At 46.4% G+C, this 22,576-nt stretch overlaps 1 protein-coding gene across 1 annotated transcript in view; it reads right to left on the reverse strand.

Annotated features, from left to right (window-relative positions):
• LOC134341384 (low-density lipoprotein receptor-related protein 1-like) overlaps positions 1–22,576 on the reverse strand; it is a 286,341-nt gene that overhangs the window by 235,058 nt on the left and 28,707 nt on the right. Inside the window, exons 2-3 of the mRNA XM_063039246.1 lie at positions 18,460–18,582; positions 884–1,021 (exon numbers count right to left, since the gene is read on the reverse strand). Coding sequence (XP_062895316.1) covers positions 884–1,021; positions 18,460–18,582 — 261 coding nt within the window. The remainder of the gene's footprint in view (positions 1–883; positions 1,022–18,459; positions 18,583–22,576) is intronic.

Consider the following 22,576-nt stretch of genomic DNA (forward strand, 5'->3'; position numbering starts at 1 on the left):
TGCTTCCTCATTCCAAGAACCTAACACTCTGTTCACAGAACTTGATCCACAGATATCCTTCAAATTTTCTCCTTCTCAGCTTTAACCCCCCCCCCAACCAGTATTTGACTTTTCCAAGTTTGTCCAATTCTTCTTATAGCTCATGCCGTCTAATCCAGGCAACGTCCCAGTGAATCTCTTCTGTACTCTCTCCAAAGTCCTGACATCCTTCCTGTAACAGGGCAACCAGAACTGTTTTTTTCTGCTTCATGGAATATTATGTACAGAATAGATCAGATAGAGACAAGAAAGCCATTTCCACTGGTGAGTGAGACTGGAACATGAGAACGTAACCTCAAGGGAATAGGTTTCGGATAGAGATGAGGAAAACTGCTTTTCCCAGAGAGTAGTGAATCTGTGGAATTCTCTGCCCAGGGAAGCAGTAGAGAGTACATCATTAAATATATTTAAGACACAAGGTAATTAAAAGATATTGGGAAAAGGCAGGTAGTTGGAGCTGTCTATGGCCAGATCTGCCACAATCTTTTTGAGAACTCAGGACATGATGATGTAATTACCAAAAATCATGACCTAATTCCCGGAGAAAAGTGTGTAATTCCCGATCAAATTTCAATAGGAGTTGACTGCGAAGCTCCTTTCATACCGTCTCATCACAGACTCCAGAGGCCAAACACAGAGTGAAGCTCCCTCCACACTGTCCCATCACACACTCCCGGGGTCAGACACAGAGTGAATCTCACTCCACACCGTCCCATCACACACTCCCGGGGTCAGACACAGAGTGAATCTCCCTCCGCACTGTCCCATCACACACTCCCAGGGTCAGACACAGAGTGAATCTCCCTCCACACTGTCCCATCACACACTCCCTGGGTGTACACACCTCTGCAATGAGGTCCTTCATCATAACCGTCCGAGCAGTCTCGAACTCCATCACACAGCTTACTCATCGGGATACAGAGTTCCGTTCCAAGACACGGGTATTCATTCACAGCACATTTGAAGGCAGACTGGTGTGGACCTGGAAGAGAAATACAACAGATTGCAATGTGATTCTGTGAAAACAACACTCCATGAACTAAACATTCACTCTCCCCCTTGCGACGCACCTTTTCTTCCCTTCATCAGTCAAGTGACAAATGTTATATTGCAGTAGAATAAGATGCTGATGGGGTCACAGCAGAAGTACAGCGTGCAGTCAGACTACTGTTTACTATTCACAGCTCAGCATTCAATACCATCATCCCCTCAGTTCTCATCAACAAGCTCTGAAACTAGAGCTGTACCTCCCTCTACAACTGGATCCCTGACTTCCTTATCAGGAGGACACAGTCTGTGCTGATTGGAAATAATATCTCCTCCTCACTGACAATCAACACTGGCGCATCTCTACATCCACGACTCTTTGGCATCCATAAAGTCGCCAATGACACCAGTGTTGTTGCTCAGATGGTGACGAGGAGGCATACAGGAGTGATAAAGGTCAGCTGGTTGAGTGGTGTCATAAGAACAACCTTGCACTCAATGGCAGCAAGACCAAGAGACCAGAAGTGTCTTCAGGAAGGAGAAGTTGATGGAACACATATCAGTATTTATTTTTTATATTGCAACTTACAGCAATTTTTATTTTGTTCCAGTATACTTCTCCAACAAAACCAACAAATTTCCTGCTGTAAGTGAATGATAATAAAACTGAATCTGAGATGTTACAGAGATGATGCGAGTAAGCTGGAAATTGAAGACAATTAGAACACACTTGCCAGGAGAATGAGGGGTGAACGCATAAAATTATGAGGGGCATAGTAGAGGTGACGGCATACAGTCTTATCCTTCCAACTGGGGAGACAAAAACAGTGGGCATAGGTTTAAGGTGAGAGGGGAGAGATTTAAAGGACCTGAGTGGCAAGTTTTTCATATAGAGAGTGGTCAGTATGTTCTGCATTCTGTTATTGTTTTGCCTTGTTCCACCTCAATGCACTGTGTAATGATCTGATCTGTATAAAGAGTACACATCACAAGTTTTTCACTGTATCTCAGTAAATGTGACAATAATAAACCAATTCCAATTCCAACTTTATTCTCTGGAGCGTAGGAGACTGAAGGGAGACCTTGTACAGATGTTTAAAATCATGAGGGCATCAAGAGGGTGAATGCGCTCCCTCAATCATAGCCATACAAAAGCCCGAATGCATGTACCACCAGACTCACAAACAGCTTCTCATGAACGGACCTCTTTGAAGATGGGATCTTAGCCTCACAACCCACCTCGTTGTCATCTTGCACTTTCTTGTCTACCTACACCGCACTTTCTCCGTAACTGTGACACTTTATTCTGCATTGTTATTGTTTTACCTCAATACACTGTGTGATGATCTGATCTGTATGGACAGTCTCCAAGGCAACCTTTTCTCTATATCTCGGTACATAACAATAACAAACCAATTCCTGCTGGAGGAATATTGAAATAGCACCTGAACATATACATACATACATGTTGGAATATGGGCCAAATGTAGACAAAGGGGACTAGCTTAGATGCCTATCATGGTCTGCAGGATAAATTGGGCTGAAGGGCCTGCTTCAACTCAGAATGAATATATACCTAGAAACACCCTCAGCAACAGTGCTGAAAAGCACCATCGCCATAGAGTCTGCAGTGATTCGAGGAGGCAGCTCACCCCAACATTCACAAGGGACAAGAAGTCACAGAGCAAAATGCTACATTTAATCTGCAATAATTAATAAAATCAATGATTTGTTTTCATACTTCAAAGATTATCTCTGGTTTATTTCTGTCACACAAACCCAGGGTCAGCCACAGAGCTCCCTCCACACTGTCCCGTCACACACTCCCAGGGTCAGACACAGAGTGAATCTCCCTCCACACTGTCCCATCACACACTCCCAGGTTCAGACACAGAGTGAATCTCCCTCCAGACAGACCCATCACACACTCCAAGGGTCAGACACAGAGTGAATCTCCCTCCACACCGTCCCATCACACACTCCCAGGGTCAGACACAGAGTGAATCTCCCTCCACACCGTCCCATCACACACTCCCAGGGTCAGACACAGAGTGAATCTCCCTCCACACTGTCCCGTCACACACTCCCGGGGTCAGACACAGAGTGAATCTCCCTCCACACCATCCCGTCACACACTCCCAGGGTCAGACACAGCGTGAATCTCCCTCCACACTGTCCCGTCACACACTCCAAGAGTCAGACATAGAGTGAATCCAGTGTATCAAGGTAACACAAAGGAAAAACAATGCAGAATATAGTTAGTTACAGGGAAAGTGCAGTGCAGTCCAACAATAAGATGAAGGGACACAACAGGATAGATTGGGAGAACAATAGTCTATCTTTAGTGTATAAGGGTCTCATAACAGTCTTACAGAAAAACGTGATACAAATGTAAATTCTCATTCTAATTACGACTCTGATCCCTGCCACTTATCAGATTTTTCAGTTCCATCAATCTCATCTCAGCCTTCACCATTCCAGAGAAAACAACCTAAGTTTGTCCCACCTCTCCTTGTAGCACATACCTTTTAATCCAAGCAGCATCCTGGCAAATCTCTTCTGCGCCCTCTCCAAAGCCCCACACCCTTACTGTCATGTGGTGACCAGAAATGAATCTAATACTCCAGATGTGGACTGACCAGAGTTTTATAAAGTCGCCACATGTACCAAAACTTTGAAAAGTATTATGAAAAAATTTTGTTCTGCTTGTCATCCACATAGATCATTTCACCACATCAGTACATTGAGGTAGAACAAGGTAAAACAATAACAAAATGCAGAATAAGGTGTTGCAGTTACAGAGAAAATGCAGTGTAGATAGACAATAAGGTGCAAGAGACCACAACAGGGAAAATGTTCAGTGAAATTCGGGAATGACATCCACTCCAAAGCGCCCTGCCATTTAGTGTTTAAATCTGAGGTAGACAGACTGCAGACATTGGAATCTGCAGCATCAAACAATCTGCAGGACAAACTCAGCGGTCGAAGCAAAGGCAGGGCAGACGGTCAGAATCCATCTCCAGGGGACAAAAGTCTAATACCAGAGGGGATGCATTTCAGGTGAGAGTGGAAAGTTCAAAGGAGATGTGTGCACCAATTTATATTGAAACAGAATAGTGGGTGTCTGGAACGTGATGCCACGAATGGTGGCAGGTGCAGATAAAACAGAGGTGCTTAAGAGGTTTTTAGATATTGGTGTTGCATTCCTATTGTCACAATGAAAATCTTGTGTTTTATATTGCATCTAAAGATATTGCACCATACATTAATACATCAAGGTAGTAAGAACAAATAAAATACAAGATATGGCTTTAGCTATGGAGAAAGTAAAATGAAGGTAAACAAAATGGTGCAAAGGCCACCATGATAACAGGAAAACAGAAGCTGCTGCCTGAGAGGAAAAGAGAGAGGAATAGAGTGTACACAGGCAGTCTGTGAGGAAGAGCATGAGAGCAAGTTGGGGGGGGGGGAGAGGGAGAAGGGAGGAGGGAGGAGGGGAGGAGGGAGAGGGGAGGAGGGAGAGGGGAGGAGGGAGAGGGGAGGAGGGAGAGGGAAGGGAGACACACACTACAGGTGGAGCGAGAGAGAAAGGAGGGCGTGTGCAGTGGAGGTAACGAGTGAAAGAGGGAAGTAGAGGTAGAACAAGCTAAGTGAGCAGGAGAGAAGGGGGCAGGTGCACAGGTAGACAGAGGGAGGGAGGAGAGAGAGAGGGAGAGGGAGAGAGAGAGAGAGAGGGAGAGGGAGAGATGTGCGTATGTGACATGAAAGATTGTGGAGCAACTCACTGGAGGTGTTGGTATCAGTGCGTGTTTGTAATTTGTGCACCCTGCACATCTTTCCACAGGTGCAGAAACGGACATGAAGCCATACATGTCAACGTGCAATTTCATGTCCACACATCCACCTGCATGTTCCTTACAAGTTAAGACAGGCATTGTTATCTTCGGCTCTACGCCCAGTTCTTCCCAACCCTGCACACATTGTCTGTGCTCACAACAGATGGATGCACCCAGATCAAAGGTGTAATAACTCAACGCCACAGTTCACTCCGGTTATGACTCACCCACCAGCCTGGAACAGATACATTGACCGAGCTCACCACAAAACAGCCTCAACACCACAACCCAATGCCACAGGTAGTTTAGCAGCACTGATAGTATACACTGCCAACTATGAAGAGAAATACAATTTACAAGGCAATTACACACCATTCCACAAATGCACTCGATTCACGTGTAGAATTTTATATGCAATGAAGGTAAGTCCAAAAATACTTGACATTCTTAGACAATACGATTAGTTGTCCAAACTTTAAAGTCACTGTGTAACTGTACAGAGTCACTGTTTATTCAGGGTGAGGGTCACTGTGTAACTGTACAGAGTCACTGTTTATTCAGGGTGAGGGTCACTGTGTAACTGTACAGAGTCACTGTTTATTCAGGGTGAGGGTCACTGTGTAACTGTACAGAGTCACTGTTTATTCAGGGTGAGGGTCACTGTGTAACTGTACAGAGTCACTGTTTATTCAGGGTGAGGGTCACTGTGTAACTGTACAGAGTCACTGTTTATTCAGGGTGAGGGTCACTCACTGTGTCACTGTTTATTCAGGGTGAGGGTCACTGTGTAACTGTACAGAGTCACTGTTTATTCAGGGTGAGGGTCACTGTGTAACTGTACAGAGTCACTGTTTATTCAGGGTGAGGGTCACTGTGTAACTGTACAGTCACTGTTTATTCAGGGTGAGGGTCACTGTGTAACTGTACAGAGTCACTGTTTATTCAGGGTGAGGGTCACTGTGTAACTGTACAGAGTCACTGTTTATTCAGGGTGAGGGTCACTGTGTAACTGTACAGAGTCACTGTTTATTCAGGGTGAGGGTCACTGTGTAACTGTACAGAGTCACTGTTTATTCAGGGTGAGGGTCACTGTGTAACTGTACAGAGTCACTGTTTATTCAGGGTGAGGGTCACTCACTGTGTCACTGTTTATTCAGGGTGAGGGTCACTGTGTAACTGTACAGAGTCACTGTTTATTCAGGGTGAGGGTCACTGTGTAACTGTACAGAGTCACTGTTTATTCAGGGTGAGGGTCACTCACTGTGTCACTGTTTATTCAGGGTGAGGGTCACTGTGTAACTGTACAGAGTCACTGTTTATTCAGGGTGAGGGTCACTGTGTAACTGTACAGAGTCACTGTTTATTCAGGGTGAGGGTCACTGTGTAACTGTACAGAGTCACTGTTTATTCAGGGTGAGGGTCACTCACTGTGTCACTGTTTATTCAGGGTGAGGGTCACTGTGTAACTGTACAGAGTCACTGTTTATTCAGGGTGAGGGTCACTCACTGTGTCACTGTTTATTCAGGGTGAGGGTCACTGTGTAACTGTACAGAGTCACTGTTTATTCAGGGTGAGGGTCACTGTGTAACTGTACAGAGTCACTGTTTATTCAGGGTGAGGGTCACTCACTGTGTCACTGTTTATTCAGGGTGAGGGTCACTGTGTAACTGTACAGAGTCACTGTTTATTCAGGGTGAGGGTCACTCACTGTGTCACTGTTTATTCAGGGTGAGGGTCACTGTGTAACTGTACAGAGTCACTGTTTATTCAGGGTGAGGGTCACTCACTGTGTCACTTTACAGAGTCACTGTTTTCTCAGGGTTAGGGTGCGAGTCTGTGGTCAGTGGGCAAATTATCCCTCTAGTGTTTGTGGATCTCGTACTGGAGATGCAGTATCACTTCACCCTGCCACTTTGTTTTTGGCCCACATTGTCATTATCTCAGTCCCCGAATTGCCTTTATTGGGATCTTCCTTCTCATTAACCTCCATTCTGGAGTTTTAATTGAAATGGTGGAGTTATTGCTTATGGATAGTGTTTTGGATTTGGGGATTTTTTTATAGGGACTTGGTGCTGTGATCTGGGGGTTGTGTAATAGCTAATTGAGGGGTGTTATGGGGAGGGACAGGCCCGGGGGTAAAGTTAGGTAATGGGGTTTGAGGATTCATGGCGAAGGGAGGTAGGGTGGCAAATGACATTGCCGGGGGGGGGGTGCGGTTGTGGGCCCTTGCAGTAGGGGGGAGGGCTGAAATAGGAGCCAAACTGCTGGTGATATTGGGTGAATTTGTCCCCTTGATGGGGAGAGTATTCAGGTTTATGCGGGTGTGTAGGAGGGTTGGAGATGTTAGGTTTAGGGTTAGGGCAAAGGACTGTTACGTCAGCCCTTTTGTGGGGTGTGGCTTGGGTTATTTGGGGTGCTATTCAGTTTAGTTTGGGTGCGCAGTCCATTGGAAGTTAGGGTTAGGGTGAAGGGTAGGGTTGGGGATGTTTGTGAGGTGGCATTGGGGGGGGGGGGTGTTTCTGCAGTACCCTGCAGTAGGGGGGAGGGCTGAAACAGGAGCCGAACTGCTGGTGATATTGGGTGAATTTGGCCCCTTGATGGGGTGAGGGCTTGGGTTTATGGGGGTGTGGGAGGGTTGGAGATGTTAAGTTTGGGGTAGGGTAAAGGACTGTTACGTTGACCCTTTTGTGGGGTGTGGTTTGGATTATTTGGGGTGCTGTCCATTGGAAGTTAGGGTTAGGGTGAAGGGTAGGGCTGGGGATGTTTGTGGGGTGGCATGGTACTGGTGACGTGGGGTGAACTTGGCTCCCTGGTGGGGAGAGGGTTCAGGTTTATGGGAGTGTGTAGGAGGGTTGGAGATGTTTGGATTAGGGGTATGGCTGGGAGGTGGGGCTGTGGGACCTTGCAGTGGTGGGAGTGGTTGAAAGAGCACCCGAGCTGATGGTGGGGTGGGGGCCGGTGTTACGTAAACCCCCTTTTTTGGGGGAATGGCTTGGGTTATTTGGGATGCTGTCTGGTTTAGTTGGGGTGCGCAGTCCATTGGAAGTTAGGATTAGGGTGAAGTAGAGGGTTGGGGATATTTATGGGGTGGCCTGGTACTGATGATGTGGGGAGAGGGCTGGGGTTTATGGGGGTGTGCTGAAGGATTGGAGGTATTAGGCTGAGGTGTATGGCTGGGTAGTGGGGCCACAGGACCTTGCGGTGTTGGGAGGGTTAGGGTTAGAGCACCCAAACCGATGGAGTAGTGGGGTGAACTTGGCCCCCTGATGGAGAGAGGGCTGAGGTTTATGGGGGTGCATAGGATAGGTGAAGTTGTTATGTTTAGGGATATGGTTGAGGATTGTGCATGCAGGCTTCCCCATGGGGGGTGGGGAAAAAAGGAGCATGGGGTCCAGTGTTAAGTAGGCCCCTTTGTGGGGTTGTGGCCAGGGTCCACTGGGGCGCTGTCCGGTTTAGTTGGGGTGTATGGCCCTTTCAATGTTAGGATTTGGTTGGGGGGGGGTAGAGCCGAGGGAGGTCCGCAGGGCGGCGAGAGGTATAACTGGTGGTGTGGGGGTGAGTTTGGCCCCCTGGCAAGAAGAGGAATTGTGTTTATGGGGGTATGAATATGTTAGGTTTCAGGGCAGGGCCATGTGCTGGGGATGCATTCTTCCCCATGGGGTGGGGCAAGCTGGGGGTTTGGGGCGAGTGCTGTGTCTGGTTCAAGCTGGTCATTACGAGTCTATTCTTCCTAGTGGTTATCCCTTGCACAGTTATAATTTCTAACTTTATCCCTCTCTATTCCGTTTAGGTGTACTATTTGGGGAATTAGGTTCTGTTCTGGGGCCTAGCTGTTAGGCTCTATTTCCAAAGTAAGACGTACCTTTCTTACTTAATGGTCACCTGTCTTAATTTTGTTTCTGGGTGGGTGACTGAAGGGGATCCTCCGTTTCCTACCTACTCTGGTTTTCTCAATTTTTTAAATTATTGGGTGCAGTGTTGGCCCTCTAGTTGATATATTTTATTTTGCTGGCCTAGCTTTTTAGGCCTCATTTAGGCCGTTTGGGGAATACGTCTGTAGTGTTTCAATCAATCTCCTCTCTGCTCTTTTTCTTTGGCGGTTTGACCAGTTTATGTTGGTTTCCAGGCCCAGGATTGCTAAGGAGTACATTCCATGCTCCAGGAAGTGCCTACTGACTGGTCTGTTTTGGTTTCCTCTTGTGATATTACTGAGGTGTCCTGTGAGTCTGGTTCTCAAGCTGTTGCCTGTCTCCCCTATGTATATAATACGGCATTGTTTACACTGGATTGCATATACTACATTCTTTTGTTCGCAAGTTATCCTCTGCTCTATCTCGGCCCACTTTCCGGTAGCTCTGTTGTGTATGCTTTTTGAAATTCGCAGGCAAATGCGTGCCCTGCAGTTCCCCACCTCGCAGTTTGGCGCTGCTCGTACTTTGGTACTGACTAATACGTCTTTCAAGTTTCTACCCCTTCTGAAGGCTGAAACTATGGTGTATTGTCCCAGTGTCCCCCCTTCCGCTTTTAGTTCTTCAAAGTGTGTTTTGACCGTCCTGTGGATATTCACTGCCATCCCACTGTATCCTGTTATCAAGGGTAGTTTCCGTGTTGTGTTGTCCTGTGGTCGGGGATTTGTGATATTTTTAAAAGGTCAGATTTGATGTGTTTGAATCTCCGTCTGCTGTAGCCCCTGTGTCTAAGTGCAGAGAAGAGGATAGTAGTGGCCTGGTGGAAGTCCTCTGCCCTGGTGCAAATGCAGTGAAACCGGGTCAGCTGTCCTTTGACAATGCCTCTGAAGGTGTGTTTGGGATGGTGGCTCCCCGTGTAGGAGGGTGTGTGTGTCTGTGGTTTTAAAGAATACTGTGGTGACTAGTTTCTGGCTGCCATTTTCAGGTGCTAGTTTAAATACCGTAGTGTCCAGGAAGTCAATTTTCTCCCTATTTGTTGTGGCCTTAACCTTAATGGGTGGATGATGAGTGTTTAGGATTTGAATAAATTCCTCTAATTCTACCTCCGAGTGTGTCCACACTCCCCAGATGTCATCCAGGTATCTATAAAGACACATGGGTTTTTTGGGGCACTTTCGATAGACTGCTTCCTCCACTTTGCCGTGTATATATTGGCATAGGCTGGAGCAAACTTCTTTCCCATTGCTGTGCCTTTGACTTCTAAGTGGAATTCATCATTGAATTCAAAGTCATTTTTAATCAGGCTGAGGCGAAGGAGTTCTATCAAGGCCTCGTCTGGTCTCTCTAGCTGAGGGTTCTTCCATAGGATATCCCTCACCACCTCTATATTGATGTACAGGCTTTCGATGTTCATGGTGAAGAGTATGGCCTCAGGGGACCACTGACATGGAATTGACTATCCGGACGAAGTTGTACGTGTCCTTGATGTAGCTGGAGTGTTTCTGCGATAGTGGGTTAAGGAGGGCATCAATATACTCTGATATCCTATATGACTCACTGCTGCAGTCTGGCACGATGGGCCAGTTGGGTGGTATTTCTCCTAGAACAGTCCATGAGTCTGGGTTCTTGTGTACTTTAGGGAGGATATACAACCTTCTTGTTCATTGCTGTATCCCTGTCAGGTACTCCACTTGCTTCTCTTCGAGGTATCTAGTCCTTTCCAGTTTTCGCAAAATGTTCCGCTCCTAGTTTCTGTGTGTACTGCCCAGTATATGGGTTCCTTTAGTTTAGTGTGGTGCTCCGTATTGTTTAATTGTCTGTGTGCCTCAAATAGGTATTGCTATTTGTCCATGATAACTATGCTGCTTGGGTTAGGGTGCGAGTCTGTGGTCAGTGGGCAAATTATCCCTCTAGTGTTTGTGGATCTCGTACTGGAGATGCAGTATCACTTCACCCTGCCACTTTGTTTTTGGCCCACATTGTCATTATCTCGGTCCCCGAATTGCCTTTATTGGGATCTTCCTTCTCATTAACCTCCATTCTGGAGTTTAAGTTAAAATGGTGGAGTTATTGCTTATGGATAGTGTTTTAGATTTGGGGGTTGTTTTCTAGGGACTGGGTTCTGTGATCTGGGGGTTGTGTAATAGCTAATTGAGGGGTGTTATGGGGAGGGACAGGCCCGGGGGTAAAGTCAGGTAATAGGGGTTGAGGATTCATGGCGAAGGGAGGTAGGGTGGCAAATGACATTGCGGGGGGGGTAAGGGGTGTTATGGGCCCTTGCAGTAGGGGGGAGGGCTGAAATAGGAGCTGAACTGCTGGTGATATTGGGTGAATTTGTCCCCTTGATGGGGAGAGGGTTCAGGTTTATGGGAGTGTGTTGGAGGTGTTCGGATTAGGGGTATGGCTGGGAGGTGGGGCTGTGGGATCTTGCAGTGGAGGGAGTGATTGAAAGAGCACCCGGGCTGATGGTGGGGTGCGAGAGGGGACGGTGGGGGCCGGTGTTACATATTAGGGTTAGGGTTAGCACACTCTTTTGTGGGGTGTGGTTTGGGTTATTTGGAGTGCTGTCCGGTTTAGTTGGGGTGCACGGTCCATTGGGGGTTGGGGTTGGGGTTAGGGTCACTCACTGTGTAACTGTACAGAGTCACTGTTTATTCAGGGTGAGGGTCACTCGCTGTATAACTGTACAGAGAGACAGTCTATTCAGGGTGAGGGTCACTAACTGTGTAACTGTACAGAGTCACTGTTTATTCAGGGTGAGGGTCACTCCCTGTGTAACTGTACAGAGTCACTGTTTATTCAGGGTGAGGGTCACTCCCTGTGTAACTGTACAGAGAGACAGTCTATTCAGGATGAGGGTCACTCGCTGTATAACTGTACAGAGAGACAGTCTATTCAGGTTGAGGATCATTGTGTAACTGTACAGAGTCACTGTTTATTCAGGGTGATGGTCACTGTGTAACTGTACAGAGTCACTGTTTATTCAGGGTGAGGATCACTAACTGCGTAACTGTACAGAGTCACTTTTTCCATCCAGGGCGAGGGTCACTCTCTGGAACTCTACAGTTACTTCTTTAGGTTGAGTGTCACTGTTACTGGGCAGGCACTGTATGGGAGGGTCATTCACTTTAATTGCACAACCACTTTTTTTAAACCAAACAAATATTTATTTACAAGAAAAGACCCTGCATTTCCTTTCCAATCTTTTGTTCATAGATGATGGAGTGTTTAGCTTATCTATATTTCTAACACCAACCGCACTTTTGCCACTCCAACCTGCAGTGCGTCCCCTCTGCATGTACTCCTGTAGTCCCCAATGGGCCTGTCGCCAGCATTCCTCCAGGGATGTCTCAATGTACTGGCAGACCAAAGGACATCTTTAACTCTCCATGTGGGTAACCCTGGTCCACAATGCCAACTCTGTGATCAATCCAAGGTTTTACCTGGGGCCCCGCACTGCCTGGCCATCATCTCTTGTGCTCTCAGCCTTCTTCATGGCTTTGGCAAAGGTTTCTGTTCAGCACACCAAACAGGGAAAGTGGGCAACCTTGTCTGACGCCAGACTTAATGGAGGAAGTTATCTGTTTCACACCCATTGAATTGGACTGCATGGCAGATGTTCACATAAAGCAGTTAGATCCAATTACTGACTCATTGAACACTATTGCACAGTAAAGGCCCTTTAGCCCATGACATTGTGCCGACCTTTTATCTTTATCTTGCATCAATCTAATCCTTCCGTCCTACATAGCCCTCCGTTTTCCATTATCCATATGCCTATATAAATACCCCAATGTATCCAACTTCCACCACCCCGGCAAGGCATTCCAGACTCACCACTCTAATAAACTTAACCCTGACATTCCCCCCACCCATATACTTTCCTCTAAACACCTTAAAATTATGTCCCCTTGTATTTGCCATTTCCACCCTGGGAAAAAGTCTGTCTCTCCGCTCTGTCAATGTCTTTTATCGTCTTGTAATCTCTGTTAAGTCACCTCTCATGCTCCTTCGCTCTGAAGAGAAATGCCCAAGCTAGCTCATAAGACACACTCTTTAATGCAGACAGCATCCTGGTAAATCCCCTCTGCACCCTCTCTGAAACTTCCACATCACTCCTATTATGAAGCGACCAGAACTGAACCCAATATTCCCAGTGTGGTCCATCCAGAGTTTTAAGCAGCTACAACATTACCTCACAGCTCTTGAACCCAATCCTCTGACCAATGAAGGCCACAACTTATGCAGCAACTTTGAGGGAGCTGTGGACATAAACCCCAAAGATCTCTGTTCCTCCATACTGCTACAAATCCTGCCATGAACTCTGCATTCTGCTTTCAAATTAAGCATTCTAATATTAATCACTTCACTCTTCCCAGCTTGAACACAATCTGTCACTTCTCAGCCCAGCTTTGTATCCTGTCAATGTCCCACTGTAACCTACGATAACCTACACTATCCACCATCACCAACTTAGTAAACTCTGCAAACTTAGTAACTGACCCTTCCACTTCCTCATCTAATTTTCCAACCTCCAATCATCTGGTACTACTATTGCTGCCAGTGCAGATGTATAGATCATTGCTTCCCATGATAACCTAGGGAATATCCCATCCAGACCAGGGCATTTGTTTATCACCAAGTATTTTTCAAAAGTTTCAGCACATTCTCTTTCTTCATGTCAACGTGTTTGTAGCACATCAGCCTGCTTTCCACTGTCCTTACATTCATAAAGGACCCTCTCACTGGTGAATACTGAAGCAAAGTATTTAATAAGGACTTCACCTACCTCCTCCAACTCCAGGCATGTTTCCTCTACTATCCCTGATTGGTTCTACTGTCACTCTCGCCATCGAGCTGTTTTTCATGTATGTCTGGAACATCTTAGGGTTTTCCTTAATCCTACTCACCAAGGCCTTTTCAGTCTTCTAAGCTCATTCTTCAGCTCCTTCCCAGCTACTTTATAACTCTTGAGGGTTGCATGATCGTGGGTTCCTAAACCTTAAGTAAGCTTCTTTCTCCCTCTTGACAAGATGTTCCACATTTCTTGTCAACCATGGTTCCTTCGCCTTACCATCCTTTCCCTGCCTCAATGAGATAAATCCATCCAGAACCTCCAGCAAGTGCCCCCTAAACAACCTCCACATTTCCATTGTGTATTTCCCTGAGTACACCCATTCCCAATTTATGCTCCTCAGTTCCTGCCTAATAGCATCATAACTCCCCCTCCCTCAATTAAATACTTAACACATACCTTCTCTATAGCTGTAGTAAAGGTCAGGGAATTGTGGTCACCATCTCTGAAATGCTCACCCACCGAGAGAACTCGCAGCCGATCTAGTTCATTTCCTCGAACCAGATCCAGTATGGCCTCTCCTTTAATTTGCCAATAGACATACTATGTCAGGAATTCTTCCTGGACATATCTTGAGGAAGTTTAAGTCACCCATGAAAACAACCCTGTTATTTTTTGCAGCTTTCCAAAATCTGTCTCCCTCTCTGTTCCTCCATCCCCAAAACCAATTTTGGAGAATACGTGTATGATACCTTGTCAAAGGCTTTCTCCCGGTCCAAGCTGACCAGGTAGGTATCAACTCCTCCACCCCACCGCCCCCAATACATAGGCCCAGAGAAGCACAGGCCAAGATCTTTCTGCCTGGTACTGCACAGGTTTAGTCCAGGTGGATCACCTGTCCCAGAGCAGACTTGAACCTGTTGGTGATGACCTTGGTCATGATCATGTAGACTACATTCAACAGTGAAATGGCTTTCCAATTCCATACATCATCCATCTCCCCCTTCTGCTTGCAGAAGATGGCAATTATGCCCTTCCTCATGGAGACTAACATGCTGTCAGCAGGAAAACATAAGGTGAAGCACAACTTGAAGATGACAGCAGTCACATTGGCCACTCCAGCTCCAAGTAATAGTGTAATTGTTCGTTCTTTGCGTCTTTTTTTTACGGTAGCAAGACATCACTGGATATTAAGAACACCAGGTACTGCAAGTCTACCTCACTAGCGAGTTGCTGGACAGCAGAGGAGCTCCGCAGCATGGGCTCATTGCGTTCCGTGTTGTCACCTGCTACAATCACCCAGGGGAGAGCCGTCGGAAGCAGTGGGCCAGGATACAAAAGCGCGGAAAGTGCTTTGGCGAGACTAAAGACGAAACCCTACAGGCCAGATCTCCCAGCAATTCTGCCTTCAAACATTCGACTGCAGGAAAATGAACTAGATTACCTGCGTCTGACACTGAATCAGCGCCAGCTGAAAGACCGCTGTGCGCTCACCCTGACAGAAACGTGCTTCCAGGACAACACCCCAAACAAGTGGATTTCATCTCTTTTTGGACCGACAGAATTCCCGTGATCTCTGGCGAGACTCATGGTGAAGGTGCATGCGTTTATGTTATTAAGAACTGGTGTGTGAACGCTTCTGTAGTGACGGCCCACTATGGTAGTGTTCTTAAAGGTGAAGTGCAGGCCCTTCTATTCACTGAGGGAGTTCATTACTATTATGATTGTGACTGTACACACCCCCCTTCCCCCATGCTAATGCTGAGGAGATGCCATTCCTGACCTGCAAACCACACACCCTGATGTTGCCGACTTTAACCATGCTAACTTAAAAACAGGCCTGCCTAATTCTATCAGCATGTTAACTTGGCTACCAAGGTTCAGAACATATTAGACCAGGTTGATACCAATATTCCTGGTGTGTATGAAACAACTCTGACCACTTATCTATCATGCTCAATCCTGCATACCAACATCTGATTTAAACCAGTTCAAAGGGAGATAAACAACTGGCCAGAAGGAGCAACCTCAGCGGTACAGGACTGTTTGGAAAACACGGACTGGAGTATGCTCAGGGAGTCGGCTACCTATATTAACACCGATGAGTATGAGAGACCTGTGGCTGGATACATATTACCGTCATTAATCACATCTACGTGAGCGCAAATCAGCAGAGCTCTGGGCACGGCTGAGGGATCAGGATGCTGCCTTTAGATCAGGGGAGAAGGTGGCTCTCACAAAATACTGGAGGAACTCAACAGGTCAGGCAGCATCATGGAAAAGAGTAAACAGTCAACGTTTTGGGCCGAGACCCTTCTTCAATCCTGATGAAGGGTCTCAGCCCGAAATGTCGACTGTACTAGTTTCCCAGATGCTGCCTGACCTGCTGAGTTTCTCCCACATTTTGCGTGCGTTGCTTGGATTTCCAGCATCGGCAGATTTTCTCCTGTGTGTGATAAGACAGCTCTCGGGTCAGCAAGAGCTGCGTTTTCCCGCACTGTCAGAAAGGCAAAACAGGATTATTCACAGACAGCCATTTCTGTGACACCAGAGACACAGGGCATATGTGGCAGGGTATTCAGACCATAACAGACTACAAGTCCCCCACATGCACCAACAATAATGACACTTTCCCGCCTGACAGGCTGGGTGACTGGTCTTTTACCCTCAGTTTGTGCCAGTGAGGAAGAATACACCCATCTCCGAGGAGCAGGCCCTAGCTGATCTGGCCACAGCTGATGCGAGGTAGACCCTAGCCAGGGTCAGCCCACGTAAAGCTGTGGGGCCTGATAACACAGCTGTCGGGTGCTGAGGGACTGTGTAGCCCAGTTAAGAGGTTCTAACAGACATCTTCAACATCCCTCTGGAACAGTCCACTATCCCCACAGGCTTCAAGGCGACCACCATCATCCCGGGTGCACAAGACAGTAGCCTCAATGGAGGGAGATTGAAAATCTGGCTGAGTGGAGCCAGTCCTCATCGGTGGAGAGGGTCAGCAACTTTAAATTCCTCGATGTTAGCATTTCAAAGGATATGTGCTCTGCAGCATTGACCTCAACAATAATGCCATGTGGCTGGTTATATATCACACTGAATCCCAACTTCCTGCTACATTGGACCCTTTCCAATTTGCTTATCGCTCAAATCAGTCCACTAATGATGCCACAGTCTCTGTCCTGTCCCATCTAGAAAATGGTGTCTCATATATCAGGATGCTGTTTACTGACTTCAGCTTGGTACTTAGACCACAGGACCATAATATATAGGAACAGGGATCCCAGTAAGGTGGTGAAACATTGAAACAATTTTGACGCAACCTCTCAGCAAGAGGACATCACAATGAGACCTCCATCATGGAGCACAGAAACAGGCCCTTTAGCCCAACTGCTCTGAGCCAACCAAAACTCCGATCTAAGCCAGTCTCATTTGCCTGTGACAAAGCACAGGGCAAACACTATCTATAAATTTGCCGATGACACAACTGTTGTCAGCAGAATCTCAAATGAGGAGACGTACAGGAGTGTGATAGATCAAATTGATTTAGTGGTGTCAGTGTCACAACAACATCAATAAGACAAAGAAATTGACTGAGGACTTCCCCTTCCTGAAGTCCTCAGAGGGATCAGAAGTGGAAAGGTAGTACAAGAGTCTCAAGACCCACACTCAGGAACAGCTTCTCCTCTTCTGCCATCTGATTCCTGAATGGCCCACGAATGTGTGAACACTACCTTGTTATTTCTTTTTCCTTCCACCACTTCTGTAATTTATAGTGATTTTCCATCTTTGTACTATATTACTGCCACAAAACAAAATACTTCATGCCATCTGACAAAGTGTTAATAAATCTCACTGATATTATCCCCAGGTCACTGACAAATATGCATGTGGATTTGAATTACTTCCAGTGTTCTCCATACACGGCACCTCCTGTAGAAAGGCACACCCCCGTCACCCCTCCTGCTGTGCGGCCAGACCCTTTCCTGTCACTAAGAGGTACACATTTGCTTCGTCCCTGGCAGATCAACTCCACCAGCTTAAGTTTCACCTCACAAAACTTGATACAAGCCACCAATTAATTACTTCCACACAGATCACGAGGGGTGAGCCAGGCCCTCTGGATAATTACAAGACTTCAGACAAAAGCAAAAGGAGCCCCAGCTTCTCAAATTCCACTTGTAAGGATCTGCCGTGTTTTCAAAACACAAGTTTAACGTCTAAATCTGACAAGAGGGAGTTGATAGATACATTGTTAGGTGACGTACTAGACAGATTTTTACAATCTTGCAGATTACCTGTGCGGTTAATCTGGCTCCCACTTGAAATGTCAGGTGTTGTTTGATCTGCTGAGTACTCTCTCTCCGGTGCAAAAGTGAGAACAAAAACTGGCCCTTCAGCCCACCAATGCCATGGTGAACATCAAGAACACATCTGCACCAATTGTGCCTTATTCTCCTCACATTGAGATGAATCCCTGCCAGATTCTGTCTCACACAGAGGCACATATATTTCCTCAGGAGGCTGAAGAAATTCAGAATGTCCCCTATAACACTCACCAATTTTTTAAAAAATCGATGCATCATTGGTACATTAAATGTTCTGCTGTGACTGCAAGAAGTCGCGGAGAGTTGAGGACGCAGCTCAGCACATCACGGAAACCAATCTCCCCTCCATGGACTCTGTCTACGGTTCTCACTGCCTCAGTAAAGCAGCTAGAATAATAAAAAACCCCACCCACCCCAGACACTCTCTCCTCCCACCTCCCATCGGGCAGAAGATACAAAAGCCTGAAAGTACGTTCCACCGGGCTCAAGGGCAGATTCTACCCTGCTGTTATAAAGACCCCACTCCTAATCCATTCCATCAAACCAAGGTCAAGGACCAGCTGGTACTTACAGACGTCTGCCGTTTCATCCGATCCGTCTGGACAGTCTTTCTCTCCATCGCACCTCCAGCCTTTTGATATACAGGTTATCCCGTCCTTGCACACAAACTGTTTGGGACTGCAAGTTTTCTGTGCTGGAGAGAGAAGGTGAGCAAACAACGGTCAAGGACCTGGACAAGTCTCAACATTACCAACCCAGGCAAAACAGCACAGGGAACCTATACACTTTAGATGTACTGTTGAAAGTGTTGCAGCCCCAGCACAGAGATGCAATCACAAGGAATGCGTCTCTACTTTCTCAGAAGGATCAGTCTGTCACTGAACACTTCTACAGATGTATGTGGGAAATGTCCTGTCTGTTAAGGTAATTCGATGCACAGAAACATTAGAATCTGTGAAGGTAGTGGACTCTGCCCAAAACATCACAGGCACATCCCTCCCCATCATCGGTAGTATCTAAAGGAGGTGTTGCCTTAACAAAGCAACATCCATTAAAGATCCCCACCATCCAGGCCATGCCATCTTCTCACAGCTTCCATCAGGCAGGAGATAGAGGCCTTAAGTCCCACACCACCAGGTTCAGGAACAGCTACTTCCCTTCAACCAGTTGGTTCCCAAACCAACCAACACCGGATCCAGATTACTTCCTCAGTACAGCAACATGTGACCACTTTGCACTACAATGAACATTTCCTTTTGATTTTGCTCTAATAGTGTTCTTTCTTGGATAACATTGTATAATGTTTTTTTTAATGAATGTTGTGTCTCTACGTGGAAGTTGGATCTGGATAAACTCACTCAGAAACCGTACAAGTGTAAACCTTTATTCAAAGCCTCCGGGGCACCTCAGTTAGTCGCTCAAACAGGAACAGTCTGACTGTTCCTGCTCTGTCCACCAACTAACTGGCAGTTCCCTTTACAGAATAGATATAGTTGCTCAGATACTCCCACACATACCAAACTAGAGCCGGTCTTACCTTTGTGCAGTACAGAGAGGCAAATTGCAGAATAGATATAGTGGCCACATACACAGGGCAGGCTGGAACAGTCTTATCTATGTGCATGACTGCACAAAGAGACAAGGACCTTGAAGCACTAACTGCAAGAAATATGGCTCAGCATGGCTTAGCACATCTGTTGATCATCATCGGCTGCTATTGTTTAATTGACCATGTTAACCCTTTACATACTTTATCATCTAATAGCTTTCCATTGCACCTGTGTACAATGTACTTGTGTATGTGAAACTAAACATTTACTTCAACAGATTTTAAAAGGAAATTATAAAATGGGAATGTTCCCACTGGTGAAAGAGTCTCAAACAAGGGGACAGTTACAGGATTAGGGGGTGGGTTGGGTCATTTAACCCCAAGCTATGGGGCCAACTTCCCAGATGGAGGGGAATGTCTGGAATTCTCTTCCACCTCCCCCCCCCGCCCATGAGAGGGATGAAGGCCTAATCATGGGGGAAGTTAAAGAGTCCTCGCCCAGTTACGTAGATGCCATGGCCAAAAATGCTCATCAGTACCTCTACTTCCTCAGGAGGCTGAGGAAATTCTACATGGCCTCATTAACCCTCACAAATTTACTTTTTACAGATCTGGCCAAGGACTCATCTCTACCTACCTGCTTTTTCCCCATAACCCTTAATTCCCCTATGCAAAAAATTACTTAAATATATTTACTGAGGTAGCCTCCACTGCTTCATTGGGCAGAGAATTCCACAGATTCACCACCCTCTGGGAAAAGTAGTTCCTCCTCATCTCCATCCTAAATCTACTCCACCAAATTTTGAGACTATGTCCCTTAGTTCTCACCTACCAGTGGAAACAACTTTCTTGCCTCTATCTTATCTATCCTTTCCATAATTTTATATGTTTCTACAAGATATCCTCTCATTCTTCTAAATCCCAGTGAGTACAGTCCCAGGCAACTCAACCTCTCCTCATAGTCTAAACCCCTCTTCTCTGGAATCAACCTGGTGAACCTCCTATCACTGAAACCAGATGAAAGATATACAAGGACCTCTTGTACACTGGAGATGGATTCTCAATCTCCCAATATATCTTACCTTGACAATTGCACCTTATCGTCTGCCTGCACTTTCTCTGTAACTGTGACATTTTATTTTGCATTGTTATTTTTTTACCCCTGTTCTATCGTAATGTACTAATGTGATGAAATGATCTGCATGCATGATATGCAAAGTGTTCTTCACCTGTTGGGGGAGGGTGAGGAAATTAATGGTCAAAAGATGAAAACCAAGAACTGTAGCAGAGAAGGACCTGGGCAGATCAGCCAGATTTGCATTAAGAGGTGGGACAGGTTTGATGGGCCACGTGGCCTTCTATTTCCATGCAGGGATGGAAAAACACAAGGTGCCAAAGCCTCTTGCGGAGTAAACAAAGCAATAGGGCTATCAAAATTCTGGACACAAACTCGAAGTATCCAGCTCAGTAAGTCCTCTGACCTCATTAACCAGTGGCACACAGGCTGCATTGTAATAAAGCGTGCTGGATAACCGATCTGTGAGAACAATGCGCGTTTAGTCACAGACCACGGGGGACGGGGTAGAGACGCTTCCCTCAGGCATGAGGTGGTCCAGGTAAGGAGTGAGGCCCAGCCCACCACAACACCTGAGGAAAGGTTCCTTGGATTGAACCTGACTCGGCTGCAAGTGAGAGACAGGACAAGGGGAGGTTGTCTGGAAAAGGGAGCTCCGGGCTGGGGCTGGCTTCCCTGGAGCAAAGGAGGCTGAGGAGTGACATGACTGAAGTCTATAGGATTATGAGGGACATGGATAAAGTGGACAATCAACAGTCTTTTCCAAGGGTAGGGGAAGGTAGAACAGCACAGAACAGAAATGGGCCCTTCAGCCCACCAGTTGTGCCAAATGAATTAAGCTGGCAATTAAACACCGAACCAAACAAACCCATTCTGCTTATACAATATCCACATTCATCCATACTCTGCTTATCCAAGAGCATCTTAAACACCTCTATCATATTTTTCTCCACCACCACCCCTGGCAGTGCATTCCAGGCACCCATCACCGTAAAACATGCCCTGCACATTCCTTTTTAACTCTTCCCCCCTCACCTTAAAGGCATGCCTTCTGCTATTACACTTTTCCACCCCGGGTGGAGGAGAGAAGGCACTACCTGTCTACTTTATCTGTGCCTCTCAATCTTATAAACCTCTAACAGGTCACCACTCCAGAGAAAAGAACCCAACCTCTCCTTCTAGCTCACACTCTCTAACCAGACAGCATCCTGGTAAACAGCTTCTGCACCCTCTCCAAAGCCCCTACACCCTTCTGGAATGGGAAGACCAGAACTGCACACAATACTCCAAGTGCAGCCTGACCAGTTTTAAAAGAGTCTTGAATCAAGAGTCAGGAAATTATGTTGTAGATCTATAACCCCAATTGCACGAACAATTTTCTACAGATGTACTGTTGGAGGTGTCCTGACTGTTTGTATCACGGTCTGATACGGCAATTCAAACGCACAGGAATGTAAGAAGCTGCAGAGAGTTGTGGACTCTGCCCTATAAACACATCACGGACACATCCCTCCCTCCCCACCATGGGTAGTGTCTACAGGAGGTGCTGCCTCAGGAAGGTAATGTCCATCATCAGAGATCCCCCACCATCCGGGCCATCCCATCTTCTCACAGTTCCCATCGGGCAGGAGGTACAGAAGCCTGAAGTCCCACATCACCAGGTTCAGGAACAGCTACTTCCCTTCAATCATTCGGTTCCTGAACCAACCAGCACAACCCTGATCACCACCTCAGTACAGCAACACCGTGACCACTTTGTATTACAATGGTCTATTACTTGTTCTAATTGTGTTCTTTCCAGTGGAAAAGTATCACCACCACCTTCTCAAGGGCAACTAGGGATGGGCAATTAAATGCTGGCTCAGCCTGAGAAACCCACTTCCCTTGAATCAACAAAACATACCTGTATACCTGAGAAATGAGCAATGGGCCAAATTTACTGCTCAAGACCTTTCAAGCCACAATCAGAGCGGCAGAAACAAGCTGGTAGGCTAATCCGTTCTGTGGAAATAGCAGCATTTGAGAACCAGCCGTTTATCTCAAGCAGGCAATTTAGAAAGGCAA

Source organism: Mobula hypostoma, assembly GCF_963921235.1.
Source record: "Mobula hypostoma chromosome X1 unlocalized genomic scaffold, sMobHyp1.1 SUPER_X1_unloc_1, whole genome shotgun sequence".
Taxonomy (NCBI): Eukaryota; Metazoa; Chordata; class Chondrichthyes; order Myliobatiformes; family Myliobatidae; genus Mobula; species Mobula hypostoma.